Here is a 17,815-nt window from a genome sequence, read left to right as displayed (position 1 = left end):
AGTTTACTCTTTCAAACATATTATGATCTTATTGAATACGATACATTGCTATAGGTCAACTAACAAACTGTATGCAAATAAGTAAACAACCTTAATGGTGAAGGTACTTTATTACAATTATGTTTGCTTTTTAACAACTACCTAACAGCACACATATATGGGCTTCTGTGTATCTCAATATGCCAACACTTTGTCGAATAAACAACACATTTAAACATTAAAAGTTACGTTATATAAACAAACTATAACAGGTATCTTCTGTATCTTTGGTGGTAGTTAAGTTAAATCATTTTCTACCAAGTTCCCTTCACTTTAAACACCTGGGTTAGCTTGCTACCAAAACAACAGGGAAGAATACAACTTTATTCAAGCCTATAACTTTCTTAATGAAGTTATGTAAGTACAATACGATAACATATACTTAGTTGACGGTGATATTTCCCATCATAACAGTGTTTTTCTCATGAACGCACCACACACGGACAAGTGACGGTAGCCGCAGTTAGCTTGCAGATTAGCTTAGGTTAGAAACCTCATCTTACCATTGTGTAACGGAGTCTCTGCTAATTTTCTTTGACTAATCGGGTTTAGAGATGATCAAATGTCAAACTACAGGTGGCTGTTATTACAACTAACAGTTTAAATCCACAAAGTGTCGTTGTTGTTGTTTATCCACGCTGGCTTCCCTTCACCATGCTGCTGCTACCATTACTGGAAAGAACCATTGCGGAGACCAAGGGGGGGGTTGAAAACGATATTAATATGATTTAAGATATAATACGGGATATTTCTTCGTTTTGTTTGAATACTGATCAATTATGGATTGTGGGTGAATGATGGGTCGATTGTGTTTGTATTTATAATGTAATTCATTTAATTGTAGAGTGTGTTTGTATTCGCTCTACACCGTGTATTGTTGGTATAGTCCATAGTAGTCTTTCTCTTTTCATGTACTGAAGGTTGAAAAAACGGCGTGTAAGCTCATTACCGCCACCTAGTGGATACACAAAAACCATTAGTAAAACAAAAAAACAGTTAATAAAATAATTAATATCCTTAACTAAAATAATAAAAGTACTCATGGTATACTGTGAAAATACTCATCTCAAAATCCTGTATTCAAAACCCTACTTGTGTGAAAGTATGCTAAATGTACTCAATGTTTGAAAAGTAAAGTATTAATTTTGCAGTACATTTTCCAAGTCACGTGTTTGCTATTATAAACACATGGACTACCTATGTTGTAAATGTATTATCTTCTTAATTTACACACGGCATCTATTGCACGTCTGTCTGTCCTGAGAGAGGGATCCCTCTCTGTTGCTCTCCCTGAGCTTTCTCCCATGTTCCCTTTAAACTGTGGGTTTTCTCCGGAAGTTTTTCCTTGTACGATGTGAGGGTCTAAGGACAGAGGGTCTAAGGACAGAGGGTCTGAGGACAGAGGGTGTCGTATTGTCATACTGATATTCTGTACACACTGTGAAGACCACTGAGACAAATGGAACATTTGTGATATTGGGCTATATAAATAAACATTGATTGATTGATTGATTGATTGATTGATTGATTGATTGATTGATTGATTGATTGATTGATTGATTGACTGATTGATTGATAAATGATTGCTCTTCGAGGATTAATATTACAGCTTAATTTATGAGTATGATGCATTTTATTGCTGTGGATATAAAGATATATATGAACATAGGCTCCAAATAACAATGCTCATATTTAGGTACATTTCATTATCATCTTTTGAAATGTTTCAGCAGCTAAAATATAGTAATTCATTGTAGGCTACATGTATATGCATATATTGTTGTACTTTACATGCATGACCTTTTGTCTTCATTGTTGTCATTCCACTCCATGCAAAGGATTCCTTATAAGGTGAAGTTATTCAGTTAGCAATACTTCATAACCTGCAGAGTAAGGGTTTGAATGCTTGCTTGTTTGGGTTCCTGTCCATGAAGTGAAGGTGGGAGAAAAGGAAGGTGTGGACGTGCCTGCCAAACAGACACCGATCACACACTGGCTTCAGTGAGTAAAGCTGAGGTCAAATGATAAGTTTAGTGAGCTCATAAAAGTACTATTATTATCAACATATTATGATCTTATTGAATATGATGCGTTGCTGTAGATTTAACTGATAACTGAATATAAAGAGGTTAACATTAGGCAGAGGTGGGAAGTAACTAAGTACAATTACTCAAGTACTGTACTGAAGACATTTTTTGAGTTACTGACTTGAGTATTTGCATGTTATACTTGGTACTTCCACTTCACTAGAATTCAGAAGTATACGGTGTACTTTTACTCCACTACATGTATTTAATACCTTTAGTTACTTCACAGATGTGGATGAATGATGTGAAATATAATCAAGTGTTGAATCAGACTTTAGTTCCACCTGGAGTAAATCCACCAGCTACCCTGCAGTCTACAAAGTCATTCAGACTAGCTGCACCTTCACCAGCTACCCTGCAGTCTACAAAGTCATTCAGACTAGCTGCACCTTCACGAGCTACCCTGCAGTCTACAAAGTACTTCAGACTAGCTGCACCACCTTCACCAGCTTTGAGAACACTTTCATGATCAATCATTATAAACATATCATATATATTATTCTGAAATGGACCAATCTGCACAACGACTACTTTTACTGTCTTTCACTATATTTAGATGAGAATACTTTTCTACTTTCACTTGAGGAACATTTTGAATGCAGTACTTTTACTGTAACAGAGTATTCCTACACTCTGGTACTTCTACTTCTTTTACTCAAGTACATGATTTGAGTACTTCTACTTTACTCAAGTACAAGATCTGAGTACTTCTACTTTTACTCAAGTACAAGATCTGAGTACTTCTACTTTTACTCAAGTACAAGATCTGAATACTTCTACTTTGACTCATGTACAAGATCTGAGTACTTCTACTTTTACTGAAGTACACGATCTGAGTTCTACTTTTACTCAAGAACAAGATCTGAGTTCTACTTTTACTCAAGTACAATATCTGAGTACTTCTACTTTACTGAAGTACACAATCTGAATACTTCTACTTTGACTCATGTACAAGATCTGAGTACTTCTACTTTTACTCAAGTACAAGATCTGAGTACTTCTACTTTTACTGAAGTACATGATCTGAGTTCTACTTTTACTCAAGTACAAGATCTGAGTTCTACTTTTACTCAAGTACAAGATCTGAGTACTTCTACTTTTACTCAAGTACAAGATCAGAGTACTTCTACTTTTACTCAAGTACAAGATCTGACTACTTCTACTTTTACTCAAGTACAAGATCTGAGTTCTACTTTTACTCAAGTACAAGATCTGAGTACTTCTACTTTTACTCAAGTACAAGAGAGAGTACTTCTACTTTTACCCAAGTACAAGATCTGAGTACTTCTACTTTTACTGAAGTACACGATCTGAGTTCTACTTTTACTCAAGAACAAGATCTGAGTTCTACTTTTACTCAAGTACAAGATCTGAGTACTTCTACTTTTACTGAAGTACACGATCTGAGTACTTCTACTTTTACTCAAGAACAAGATCAGAGTACTTCTTCCACCTCTGACCCAGGACACCCCAGTAGTGAAGTACTCGAGGAAAGGTCACGGTGTCGATGAAACTGGAAACCTTTCCCACCTGATGTTAGATGAGGGGAAAACACCGAGTGCACGTTGGACGGAGAATACGTTTCTCATAGTAGATTCAGAACCTTAACAATTGAACTTTACTCAGACATTAACAATGAATGTTCCTGCTGTGACGTGTATTCCAAGAAAAGGCCTGCAGTGTGTCGTACACTTCCAAGTATTTACAGAGAACATCACTTCACATGAACTTGGCTCTTCTCCAACTCTGCGTTTCAGTGTTGTTTACATTTCGGTTTGCCTTCAACTTTGTACTTTTCTATTTGATTTCATTTTTATCAAAGTGTGTAATTGCACCTTGAGGAACCTACGTCTTTCATCCATTGCATGACACTGTCGTTGTGTTTATAACGTGACAATAAGTCTGTGAATCTTGAATGTAAACGCTTCATTGTATTTTGATTAAACTCCAACTGCAAGTTCTTGATCAAGCATCATCTGGAGGTCTTTGTAATGTATTCAAAGTGTGTACAACTTAAAGTTCTTTAAAGTACTTCTTGCTTGCGTGCAAATAGTTCGGGACTGCTAAAAGCAAATGTACAATATATTACACTTTTGGAAATGTGTTCAGCTCTTGTAATAAAACCAATGGAGGGTCGGAGTTTCCTTAAGGGGTCCAAGACAGATCCATCGACTGAGAAAGCTGGAAACATCTGGAAGGTCGACTTTGAGTTAAAAATGTTGTCTTATGTGTAACATGTTGTAACGTGAAATCCACTAATACGTTATATGGATCTCAATATATCACAACTCCATATGAACAAGACACGTCCAATAAAACTGGTCTAATAACAAGATGACTGCCAAGTTTTATCAAAATGAAATGTGTTGTTGTTCTCTTGTAAATAATAACAATTAAAATTTAAAAAAACAGCAGCTTTCATTGCTCACACTTTCCGTGGAACTGACCGTCTCAGTTTGAGTCCTAAGACAATAAATCATGATCCAACTCAGTAGCATATTTGCACATTCAAGCCATGCACTTTATTCAACATTTATTTCCATTCACGCCGAGAGCAGAGAGAATAAAACACGTTTTCAATCCAAAAGTATGACTCGGCAAATGTTAACATTTTGATGCCGAAGTTCCAGCCCTGCAGACTCTCACATTAAGAAACAGAAAGATGCACCGTGACAGAGAATATTCAACACACACTTTGTTCTTGTGAAGGCTTCTGTTTCCTCCTCAGACGTTCATCGACAACATCAGGAACTGTGAGGAAAATAAAGACACAATACAATCAGATCGCATGTTAATGCATTAGTGTTAATTAACACTGAGATAAGGACCATATGTTCACTGGCTCTTTAAGTGTTAATTTAACACTGAGATAAGGACCATATGTTCACTGGCTCTTAAGTGTTAATTTAACATGCTGAGAGAAGGACCATATGTTCACTGACTCTTTAAGTGTTAATTTAACATGCTGAGATAAGGACCATATGTTCACTGGCTCTTTAAGTGTTAATTTAACACGCTGAGATAAGGACCATATGTTCACTGGCTCTTTAAGTGTTAATTTAACACGCTGAGATAAGGACCATATGTTCACTGCCTCTTTAAGTGTTAATTTAACACTCTTAGATAAGGACCATATGTTCACTGCCTCTAAGTGTTAATTTAACTCTGAGATAAGGACCATATGTTTCACTGGCTCTTTAAGTGTTAATTTAACACGCTGAGATAAGGACCTATGTTCACTGACTCTTTAAGTGTTAATTTAACACTCTGAGATAAGGACCATATGTTCACTGACTCTTTAAGTGTTAATTTAACACGCTGAGATAAGGACCATATGTTCACTGACTCTTTAAGTGTTAATTTAACACGCTGAGATAAGGACCATATGTTCACTGGCTCTTTAAGTGTTCATTTAACACGCTGAGATAAGGACCATATGTTTCACTGGCTCTTTAAGTGTTCATTTAACACTGAGATAAGGACCATATGTTCACTGGCTCTTTAAGTGTTAATTTAACACGCTGAGATAAGGACCATATGTTCACTGACTCTTTAAGTGTTTAATTTAACACTCTATTCGGACTATTACTGTACGCCTTGCCAATTTCTCAAACGCTCTTATTTAGCCAACAACTTTTAGATGTAGCTTGAGGTTGTTTTAGGCATGTGGAAACTAACAATGAAGACAATAAAGATGAATACTTGATTCAAAAATACATATTATTAAATTAACTTAACAAATTGTGAACAAAATGAACATTGCTTTTTATTTAAATTAAATAAATAATATTTCACATAAAAAAAAAACAGTGTTTTAGCAAATAATAAATAATGTGATGACAGAACTGTAAACAGAATAGCTGAAACTTTAACAAACTAAATACCTCAGTTTCCTCTAATCATTAACCCATGTTTGTATAACTGAGTTAGCTCCGTGTGTTGCTGCTAGCATGCAGAACAGGTGGAAACGTTCCTCGTGGACGGGGCTACAGAGCTGCTAGAAAGACAGTGGAACCCGGTGCATTCCTCCGTCTGAATGTGGAGCACTTTGGATACATGTTTAGACAACCTGCTCATGTTACCGCCCTCACATTCTGAACTCTTATTGCATTCTCCACATCGAGACGCGCAAAGTTTAACAACACCTCGGAGCGGCGTTCTCTCCGCAGTGCTCCGCTGCATGCAGCAGCCGTGTGTGTGTTGCTGCATGGAGCAGCCGCGTGTGTGTAAACGGCCCCGCCCCCTCCCACACAGACCAGGGAGAGAGATCTCGTCTGATCGAAAATACATCATAGACGCATTTGTTTGTCTTTTTACACATTATAAACGAGCTGGCCACACTAAGACTGCGATATAATGTTTTTGTATCAATAATACATCACATATATTTTTTAAATATCTCCAGTACCGATAACGTTGTAGCTTAACGGCGCGTAAAACGCACGTGATGACGTCACCAACGAATCGACGACTGAATTAGTTGTTGCACCCCTATTCTCATGTTGAACTTCTTGGATTTGGGACCTTCTACCTTCTACCCCTTCTTAACCCTCGTGTTGTGTTCGAAAGCTGTTCCCGTTCATGGTGTTCGCGGGTACATTTTGACCCATGATTTATCTCAGTCCAAAACACTCAAAAAGAATGACTATCATCCAATATTACTACATCATAACTAACTTATAATGCATTCATAACCGTACAGTCCTGTAGTAATTTAATGTTATGGCCCAAACACATTACACCACATATTTAAGTAAACATGTGATTCAATTCCCTCATTATATTTCCTATAGTGAAGACAGTGGATCATTACGTTATCTGACTACAATAGACTATTAGAATACAATCTCCCCCAAAAAGATTTAAATTATTGTTACAGTGGATGAAGGGGGGGCTGGGGTGTCTAAAGTCAAACATGAATCTTGATTGGGCCAAATGTGATCGTGAGTCACCCTCAACAATTCTGCCTGCACGGGTCTGATTTTCAAGACCCGCTCCCGCCCCCGCGACGTGCAATACCGAACCCGCCCCCTACCCGCACATATTGCCAATTAGTTCCGCAACCCGACCCGTCGGCACAAGATCCGCAACCTGACCCGAACCCGCATATATATGGGCAGTGAAAACGTGCAATTATTAACACACGCAGTTGCATATTTGTCTCAAAAAGCGTGGGATGTTGGTTATTTCCTCCATCTAGGAACCAACAGCCTCCAGACGGTGGATTTCGCTCTTGAGGAAGTGTTATTGAAAATGCTGTATTCTCCGCTAGAGAGCATCACCTCAGCCATTTCGAATGTGGCGCGCTCAGCAGCAGATTGATGCGCTGCAGAGGTTATGATTATGCACGGTCCCGCGGGGGAGAGGTCTGAGGATTTAAACATTAAACTAAATTATTATTATTTTAATATTTTATTATGCAATACCCGCGACCGCATCATCTTTGTTTTACCCAGAACCGAACCCGGAAAATAGCGTTTGAAAAAATACCACCCGCGAATCACCTTTTTTGCGGGTCACCCGATGCAGAACTCTGGCCTGCATCGGGTGACTCTGCCCCAGACCCGAACACCAAATGATACACTTTTTTTTTTAGAGACCTTCAGACTTGGCTAAAATTATCAAAATCAGTTTTGAAGTGTTTATATAGCTGTTGTGGAGGATATCATGAAGCCTTGTTCAGATAAAAAAACACTAGAGCGTAGTTATTATATCATTTTAACTTGAATCGTTAAATGGAGGTGTGTGGCCCAGTGGGTTGTGCGTAGGTGTTCGGATCAGGGGGTCACAGGTTCAAACCCCACTGCAGTCAGCATAGCCGCTTTCACACCAAGTACTTTGCCATACTTAGTGCCCAGCACTTAATACCCCCATGGAACTAAGTACAGATCGCTTTTCTCTCCCCAGGATAGTCCCACCTCTCGAGCAGGCACTAAAAATGGGGATAAAAGTTCTGTAAGTAAGTACTCTTTTTGGTGTGAACGCAAAATTCCAGGCACTAACGGAATTAAGCGGGAAAAGTACTCCGGTGTGAACGCGCCTCATGTCGTTGTGTCCCTGAGACACTTCCCCAAATTGCCCCTGTGGGGATTGTCCACAGTATTGAGTATGTACGTCGCTTTGGATAAAAGCGTCTAACAAGTGATGTAATGTCATGAATCGCCCGACCCGAACACAACATAAGGGTTGAAGAAACTGTTAATCTGAATTGGAGTACTAATGGATGTAAAGGGGAATGTGAGAGAATAAGTAATAAAGAATAAACCTTCTCGAAGCGGTCGTCCAGCAGGGTGAGCTGCTCGTTCCTCCTCATCACCGACGAGGACATGGAGTATTCTGTGAAGCGACTCTTCGTCTCCTCGTCCATGAAAAGAAACTCTTTAGCGCGTCGCTCTCCGTCCTCGTCCGAAAACTCTGAGTCAACGTCTCCTTCCTCGTCTGTGTCCTCCCACCCGTCACCATCTTCATCTTCCTCATCGCCACCTCTGGCAAAAAGGCAAACATTTTAAAATCCTCAAACAAATTGCATCACCAATTAAAAAATCATTACATTTAGCCGACGCATTTATTCAGACAATAAGTTAAATCGTGTTGGAGTTAAAGGGACACCAATGAGTCGGGAACAGAACAATTATCTGGTTTACATTTTAACCGTTGACTCCCAGTCATTTCCCAGGCAGACATGCAGTTTGTGTCTCTCTTTTATATCATAATGAATATCTGAGACTGACACAATTATAGATTTAAAGTAGTGCTGTCAAAATAATCGCGTTAACGGCGGTAATTAATTTTTTGAATTAATTGCGTTAAAATATTTAACGCATTTAACGCATGTTAATGAATTAAGACCCTAACGGTTTGATGATTGATAGGCGTGTGGGCTGTCTTTCATTTTGACATGCAGAACATTTTTATAATAAACATAGATCTGTATGTTAAATGGATATATCCGCCATCTTTCATTTATCTTTCCATTCCCACCACAACATATCCATAAATAAATGGCATATTTTGGACATAGTTCGAATGGTGATTAATCTGATTAATTAATTTTTTAAGCCGTGATTAATCTGATTAAAAATTGTAATCGTTTGACAGCCCTAATTCAAATACATCATTTTAAAGTTCAAGAAACTGGCTTGGAACATTTTCACTATTTTCTGACTTTTTATAGAACAAACAGGTTACTGGATTAGTCGAGAAAATAATCATGAAATGAATTGATGATGAAAATAATTGCAGGTGCTTCCAAACCCACTGAAAGTCGAAACAGGGAAAATGTGTAGAGATTATTTAGATTTGATCACTTACTCTACTTCCATTGCTCCACACATCACGTTTGCTTTCATGATGAAGTCGTCGTCCAGCTGGTTTTCGGGGTTTTCGTAATCGAAGTCTTCGTCCAGAGCGGCCACGATGTCGGGGTCCAAGTCCGGCCGCGGTCCTGAGGGAATTTAGAAAATGTTAAAGGTCCCCTATTATACTGTTCTTCATCAACAGGTCTCAGATATATACAGAGCCTGTCTCTGATTGGCTGAAACACCAAACAGATCATTGCAGCATTACCCATGTTGATGTAGAAGAGACATGGAGAAGAGGGGACACATGTTGATGTAGAAGAGACACGGAGAAGAGGGGACACATGTTGATGTAGAAGAGACATGGAGAAGAGGGGACACATGATGTAGAAGAGACATGGAGAAGAGGGGGACACATGTTGATGTAGAAGAGGGGACACATGTTGATGTAGAAGAGACATGGAGAAGAGGGGACACATGTTGATGTAGAAGAGACATGAAGAAGAGGGGACACATGTTGATGTAGAAGAGACATGAAGAAGAGGGGACACATGTTGATGTAGAAGAGACATGAAGAAGAGGGGACACATGTTGATGTAGAAGAGACACGAAGAAGAGGGGACACATGTTGATGTAGAAGAGGGGACACATGTTGATGTAGAGAGACATGAAGAAGAGGGGACACATGTTGATGTAGAAGAGACATGAAGAAGAGGGGACACATGTTGATGTAGAAGAGACACGAGAAGAGGGGACACATGTTGATGTAGAAGAGACACGAAGAAGAGGGGACACATGTTGATGTAGAGAGGGGACACATGTTGATGTAGAAGAGACATGAAGAAGAGGGGACCACATGTTGATGTAGAAGAGACATGAAGAAGAGGGGACACATGTTGATGTAGAAGAGACACGAAGACGAGGGGACACATGTTGATGTAGAAGAGGGGACACTGTTGATGTAGAAGAGACATGAAGAAGAGGGACACATGTTGATGTAGAAGAGACATGAAGAAGAGGGGACACATGTTGATGTAGAAGAGACATGGAGAAGAGGGGACACATGTTGATGTAGAAGAGACATGAAGAAGAGGGACACATGTTGATGTAGAAGAGACATGAAGAAGAGGGGACACATGTTGATGTAGAAGAGACATGAAGAAGAGGGGACACATGTTGATGTAGAAGAGACATGGAGAAGAGGGGACACATGCTGATGAAGAAGAGACATGAAGAAGAGGAGACACATGTTGATGTAGAAGAGACATGGAGAAGAGGGGACACATGTTGATGTAGAAGAGACACGAAGAAGAGGGGACACATGTTGATGTAGAAGAGACATGAAGAAGAGGGGACACATGTTGATGTAGAAGAGACATGGAGAAGAGGGGACACATGTTGATGTAGAAGAGACACGAAGAAGAGGGGACACATGTTGATGTAGAAGAGGGGACACATGTTGATGTAGAAGAGACATGAAGAAGAGGGGACACATGTTGATGTAGAAGAGACATGAAGAAGAGGGGACACATGTTGATGTAGAAGAGACACGAAGAAGAGGGGACACATGTTGATGTAGAAGAGACACGAAGAAGAGGGGACACATGTTGATGTAGAAGAGGGGACACATGTTGATGTAGAAGAGACATGAAGAAGAGGGGACACATGTTGATGTAGAAGAGACATGAAGAAGAGGGGACACATGTTGATGTTAGAAGAGACATGAAGAAGAGGGGACACATGTTGATGTAGAAGAGACACGAAGAAGAGGGGACACATGTTGATGTAGAAGAGACAAGAAGAAGAGGGGACACATGTTGATGTAGAAGAGGGGACACATGTTGATGTAGAAGAGACATGAAGAAGAGGGGACACATGTTGATGTAGAAGAGACATGAAGAAGAGGGGACCATGTTGATGTAGAAGAGACACGAAGAAGAGGGGACACATGTTGATGTAGAAGAGGGGACACATGTTGATGTAGAAGAGACATGAAGAAGAGGGGACACATGTTGATGTAGAAGAGACATGAAGAAGAGGGGACACATGTTGATGTAGAAGAGACATGAAGAAGAGGGGACACATGTTGATGTAGAAGAGACATGGAGAAGAGGGGACACATGTTGATGTAGAAGAGACATGAAGAAGAGGGGACACATGTTGATGTAGAAGAGACATGAAGAAGAGGGGACACATGTTGATGTAGAAGAGACATGAAGAAGAGGGGACACATGTTGATGTAGAAGAGACATGGAGAAGAGGGGACACATGTTGATGTAGAAGAGACATGAAGAAGAGGGGACACATGTTGATGTAGAAGAGACATGGAGAAGAGGGGACACATGTTGATGGAGAAGAGACATGAAGAAGAGGGGACACATGTTGATGTAGAAGAGACATGAAAGAAGAAGGGACACATTTTGATGTAGGAGAGACATGAAGAAGAGGGGGACAAATGTTGATGTAGAAGAGACATGAAGAAGAGGGGACACATGTTGATGTAGAGAGACATGGAGAAGAGGGGACACATGTTGATGTAGAAGAGACATGGAGAAGAGGGGACACATGTTGATGTAGGAGAGACATGGAGAAGAGGGGACACATGTTGATGTAGAAGAGACATGAAGAAGAGGGGACACGTGTTGTGATGTAGAAGAGACATGGAGAAGAGGGGACACATGTTGATGTAGGAGAGACATGAAGAAGAGGGGACACATGTTGATGTAGAAGAGACATGAAGAAGAGGGGACACATGTTGAAGTAGAAGAGACATGAAGAAGAGGGGACACATGTTGATGTAGAAGAGACATGAAGAAGATGGGACACATGTTGATGTAGAAGAGACATGAAGAAGAGAGGACACATGTTGATGTAGAAGAGACATGGAGAAGAGGGGACAACATGTTGATGTAGAAGAGACATGAAGAAGAGTATTTGCATAATAGGTGACCTTTAAAGCCGAGCATGTTTACCTGAGATCGGAGCGGCTTTGTTCAGGAGACCCACCTCCTCCTCAAACTCCGAGGCGAACACGGAGGAGGGGAGGTTCAGCGTGGACGCCTGTCCATCGGAGAAACACAGGGAGCAGTTTAGAGAAGCTTTTCATTTGGGTTCAACCGACCGTCTGAATGTACACAGACTTCTACAGCTTACCGTCAGATGCGTTCAAGTGCATTATTCTGGCACAGGAAGATTATGTTATCGGACATTATAAAACAGAATATTGTTGTTCTATTTTTAGACACATCTCGACTGGTTGGGCACCCCTGGTGTACATAATGGAGACAGGTGGAGGTGGGAGTCGAGCACCAGTAGGCTCATGGCTTTAGGAAATAGAGAGGAAACCTGTTACTTTGTTAATGATAGTGGCTTATGGAAATAAATAAACACACAGATATTATTGTCTGGCCATTGTCTGCCAGTGTTTAAGTTAATATCTGTTATATTTCTGTATGATTTTGGCCGCTACAATGTTAGAATAATACTTAGACGGCAACATGTTGGACTATTGCATCTCGAAGACACATATTTGTGTCTATTCCTCTCAGTTCTGGGACTATAGGTGAAAACATATGTTAATGTCTTTTAAAAGTTCCTCATGAATGTCCACACGGTGTCGCCATCCACACAAAACAAAAAACTAGTTATTTATAGTTCGGCTGCCTACAGTACTTTCTCCACCAAACGTCACTAGTAGCTTTTAAGTAACCTTGAAATCAAACCGATTGAAAAAGGACAAACCTGGGCAACATAATCTGAAACGTGACAGCTTTTTTAAGATGTCAAAAATATTTGAAAAGATGCTCAAACCCAATTCCAGCTGACACCGGACGCAATGCGAATATTCGCTGCGGCTGTCGGCTGTGTTTACTCGCATCATTCAAACAAGACGTGCTGGCTCGGGGGCGACAACTACAACAAGATGAACATATTTGACCGTGATTTAATCGTTTCTAAATGATGCCGAAGTAACACATACTGATACCGGTTAGTAAAAACCATGAATTAATGCTTTGACCAGTCTGCAGACAGACGGCAGACGAACACCCTTTTAGAATGCGTGTTTTCTGAACGGAGATCGGCTAAGCTAACGCAGTATATGCTCCGACCGTCCACACTCACAACAACGGCCTACAGACATAAATAAACCAGCGACTGTATTCTCCATGACACAGGCAGTCTGTGGTTTGGACTGGTTTAACTTCTGTCTAGTTTCTGAACAGAGATGAGGAGCTGTGAGCTCTGAGGCTAACAGCTAACGGCTGATGTGTTCTGGTTCTACGTCAGTGACGGCAGGCGGGGAGCCTCACCCCGCCTGGCTACCGCGAGATCGCGTCACGGGAATTTGAGGCGAATGTCGCGGTGCGATTGAGGCGATTGGAGGGGGGCGCGACAAACGCTCAAGTTCAATTTGTTCAACTCGAGCGTTTGTCGCGGCCCCCTCCAATCGCCTCAATCGCACCGCGACATTCGCATCAACGCCCCAAACATCGCGTCCGGTGTGAACGCAGCGTCAGCGAGAGACGTTCCCAGGATTTGAATGTTTCTGAGTTCACTTACAGGCAGGACAGTGACCCCCTCCTCTCTGTCCTCATCGTCGTCCTCCTCCTCATCATCATCTTTGTCTTCCTCTTCATCCTTGAGAGGAGTCTTCCCTGCTTTAGTGTGTGAGGTGCGGGCGGCCACCAGCTCAAAGGGGGTCGACGGCTCCTTCAGGTGCTGCAGGTAGTTGTAGTTATCGTCAAAGAACACTCCAAACTCCCTCTGCTGCTCCAGCTGCTTGTCCACGTCCACCTGAGGAACAACACATTTCATTATCTTGCTTTCATTGGACTTTCAGCTTCAAGATCTCCCATCATGCTACTTTTAGTCCCCGATACCCCTCTGTTCCAGCCCCGTGAGGGAAGCGCTGATCTGGGTCGAGTGGCAGGAGGCCTTTAATTAGTCTGTATCGTTTCTGTTGTGATTCTGCTCGTACCGTACGGAGACATGAGAGTTAATAGAACAAAGTGCTGTTAAATGAAATAAGCTGATGAATAAAAAGTATAAAAACAAAAGAAGCATCAAGAGAGGCTTTTTAATAAAGACTATAGTTAGAGCTGGTTTCAGATTACATGACATGTCACTTGATTTGATATACTTTATTTATACTTTGCATTCGACCCATCCTAGTGTTAGGAGCAGTGGGCTGCCATTTTGAACGGCGCCCGGGGAGCAGTGTAGGGAACGGTGCCTTGCTCAGGGACACCTCGGTAGCCACTTGGTCTTGCCGGGACTTGAACTGGTGACCTTACAGTTGCCAAGCTAAGTCCCTATCGACTTCGCCACCACCGCACTTGTTAGAAACTCTTATCCAAACTTACATACATTCAATACTTTGGGGCGATTCCCGCAGGAGCCATTTGAGGTTCAAGGTTCTTTATTGTCAGACTGACAGCGCTACAGAGTAATGATGTCGTTGAAAATCAGGCTTCTCCAACAATGCAACACAATAATACAGATAAGCAGATAATATTAAAGCAATATTAAAGTATATTATATATATAAAAGTAATACAAAAGAAAAATAGTTCTAAGAAAAGTGAGGGGGAAAAAGTGGAATAGTGCAACACGAGTCTATATACGAGTTATTGGAATGATATATTAGATAATAGATAAATAATTACTCAGTAGCAGATGAATGTTGTGAAATAGTTTCAGTCTTATTGCCTGCGGCCACATCCTCCTCTCATCCTAGTCCCTATGCTTGCCTCCTGGGTCCGACATGTTATCGTATTTTACCTCATTATATTGTATGTTACACTATCTTGACTTTTGATTATTATCCTGTAATTGTATTTATCTCCTAGCTCTGTAATGAATGTTTGCTCGTCTGTAACGCCCACCGACACAAACATGTTTTGTATATAAATACACTTTGAATTGCTTTGATAAGACGTTTCCAACTCATGAGAAAATCACATATATTGATATTGCAACATTATGTTAGGGTTGACTGTTTACAATGACATGTGTATCTATTACATTCATAGAAAGGCCAGAAAAGCAGTTCAGAAAATGACATTATCTGATTATTGTGTAGATTGTTAAGACACTTTTGTAAGACTACAACTAGTTTCATATCAAAATATTGATGTAATAACAATACATGCCGTCTGTTCGCTCACATTTAAGAGGCTGCTAAATACACCTGAGCAGTCGCTTGATATTACCAAGACAGGAAAGATAACAGAACACAAGCAGAGTTTCAACTTCTTACAGCTTCTTAATAATCTTAAAGGGATGGCCGTGGCTCAGTGGATAGTGCGCTGAACTTGGAATCAGGGCGTAGCAAGTTTGAGTCCCACTCCCACTGCAGTCAGCATGTCGTTGTGTCCCTGGGCCACTTGCTGTGATTGCTCACAGTACTGAATGTATGCGAGTCGCTTTGGATAAAAGTGACTAACATGTAACGTAATGTTAAAACAGTGCTCTTAACACAGACATTCCCGACCAGGGGCTGCACGTTCAAGGCTTTTCTTCCTGCGCCTGAAGTCAGAAAGCGAATGAACCCCTGAGGTTACTCTTCTTTTTATATGCCAGTTACGAACAGAGAGTAACATGACATTTAATAAAAGAAACAGTTAAAGTTGCACTTTCTCAATGCATTTGAACCTGTCATCTGATTGTGTGTGTTTCATCGTTGTACCTTAATCTAAAATGTATTTTTTTATATGTCTACCATTTGCTATTTTTAGTGTGTTCTTAAGTCTTTTACTGGTAACTGTATTCTGTGTGATATCAATGTTCTGTGAAATGTCTATGTGAAGCACCTTGAACTGCACTTGTTGAAAGGTGCTATACAAATAAAGATTATTATTAAAGTGTACCTTTCCGGTCTGCAGCAGGACGTGCTGAGGGGCTTTTTCATCGGCAGCCAGCGGGTCTCTCTGACTCCTGTGCACGAGGTGAAAGGTCACCGCCTTCTTCTTCTCGATGAACGACTTCTTCTTTCGATGAGGCTGTGAGAGACAGAGAGAGGAGGGGATTAGTGCCGATCGCTGGTGAATATATATAACAGGAGAGTCTTAAATGAAACAGAAAAAGGACGGGACAGGAGGATTTCCCGCTGTAGAAATCCATCACTGAGGATTCTGCTTTTATACTCTGAAAGTGACTTTACCCGTTCACACTGTTGGCTGTTATTTTATACATTTTCATGCAGAAATGTTTGTTTTCCGACTCATAAATAGCATATTTCTCTGTTTTATTGTATATCTATCTGAATATTTCAGGCTTTGACAAAACAAGACATTTTAACTGAACTTATTGAAACTGGGATGGACATTTCTACTACTTTGTGAGATTTGAAAGACCATAATACGTGACATTAATTGATAGATTGTCATTAGTTAGAGCCCTTGCAAAACAGCATGCTCTTGACTGAAACCTGTGTGTATATATATATATATATATATATCTGAGATCCATGCCTTATACTGTATATAACATAGATTCGCGATCTAATATTGGCACCCTTTTCTACTTGGTAAAGCAATGTTAAGTTTACTCTTTCAAACATATTATGATCTTATTGAATACGATACATTGCTATAGGTCAACTAACAAACTGTATGCAAATAAGTAAACAACCTTAATGGTGAAGGTACTTTATTACAATTATGTTTGCTTTTTAACAACTACCTAACAGCACACATATATGGGCTTCTGTGTATCTCAATATGCCAACACTTTGTCGAATAAACAACACATTTAAACATTAAAAGTTACGTTATATAAACAAACTATAACAGGTATCTTCTGTATCTTTGGTGGTAGTTAAGTTAAATCATTTTCTACCAAGTTCCCTTCACTTTAAACACCTGGGTTAGCTTGCTACCAAAACAACAGGGAAGAATACAACTTTATTCAAGCCTATAACTTTCTTAATGAAGTTATGTAAGTACAATACGATAACATATACTTAGTTGACGGTGATATTTCCCATCATAACAGTGTTTTTCTCATGAACGCACCACACACGGACAAGTGACGGTAGCCGCAGTTAGCTTGCAGATTAGCTTAGGTTAGAAACCTCATCTTACCATTGTGTAACGGAGTCTCTGCTAATTTTCTTTGACTAATCGGGTTTAGAGATGATCAAATGTCAAACTACAGGTGGCTGTTATTACAACTAACAGTTTAAATCCACAAAGTGTCGTTGTTGTTGTTTATCCACGCTGGCTTCCCTTCACCATGCTGCTGCTACCATTACTGGAAAGAACCATTGCGGAGACCAAGGGGGGGGTTGAAAACGATATTAATATGATTTAAGATATAATACGGGATATTTCTTCGTTTTGTTTGAATACTGATCAATTATGGATTGTGGGTGAATGATGGGTCGATTGTG

The 17,815-nt window shown here is 40.2% G+C and overlaps 2 protein-coding genes across 2 annotated transcripts in view; both read right to left on the bottom strand.

Annotated features, from left to right (window-relative positions):
- The window catches only part of LOC117450721 (protein LTV1 homolog), a 35,965-nt gene extending 35,254 nt beyond the window's left edge, over positions 1-711 (bottom strand). The window contains 1 exon segment of the mRNA XM_034088648.2: positions 543-711. Within this exon segment, the coding sequence (XP_033944539.1) occupies positions 543-545 (3 nt within the window). The 5' untranslated portion in view covers positions 546-711.
- A 4,139-nt stretch (positions 712-4,850) lies between these two features.
- LOC117453091 (protein LTV1 homolog) lies at positions 4,851-17,676 on the bottom strand. The gene is made up of 7 exons (XM_034091962.1): positions 17,508-17,676; positions 16,293-16,424; positions 13,985-14,218; positions 12,397-12,484; positions 9,438-9,570; positions 8,392-8,611; positions 4,851-4,877 (listed from the first exon to the last, which is right to left on the bottom strand). The coding sequence occupies exons 1-7, from the start codon at positions 17,508-17,510 to the stop codon at positions 4,851-4,853; spliced, it is 837 nt and encodes a 278-aa protein (XP_033947853.1). The 5' UTR covers positions 17,511-17,676.
- Between the last annotated feature and the right edge of the window lie 139 nt (positions 17,677-17,815).

Source organism: Pseudochaenichthys georgianus, chromosome 1, assembly GCF_902827115.2.
Source record: "Pseudochaenichthys georgianus chromosome 1, fPseGeo1.2, whole genome shotgun sequence".
Lineage (NCBI taxonomy): Eukaryota > Metazoa > Chordata > Actinopteri > Perciformes > Channichthyidae > Pseudochaenichthys > Pseudochaenichthys georgianus.
This window is presented reverse-complemented; position numbering and strand designations above follow the sequence as displayed.

What these genes read in the sequence shown, in the direction of transcription:
- LOC117453091 (XM_034091962.1), bottom strand. An exon ending in TCCTGCTGCAGACCGGAAAG is followed by an intron (nt 14,219 to 16,292) that starts GTACACTTTAAT and finishes GTTGTTCCTCAG; the next exon opens with GTGGACGTGGACAAGCAGCT. An exon ending in CAAAGCCGCTCCGATCTCAG is followed by an intron (nt 9,571 to 12,396) that starts GTAAACATGCTC and finishes AAATTCCCTCAG; the next exon opens with GACCGCGGCCGGACTTGGAC.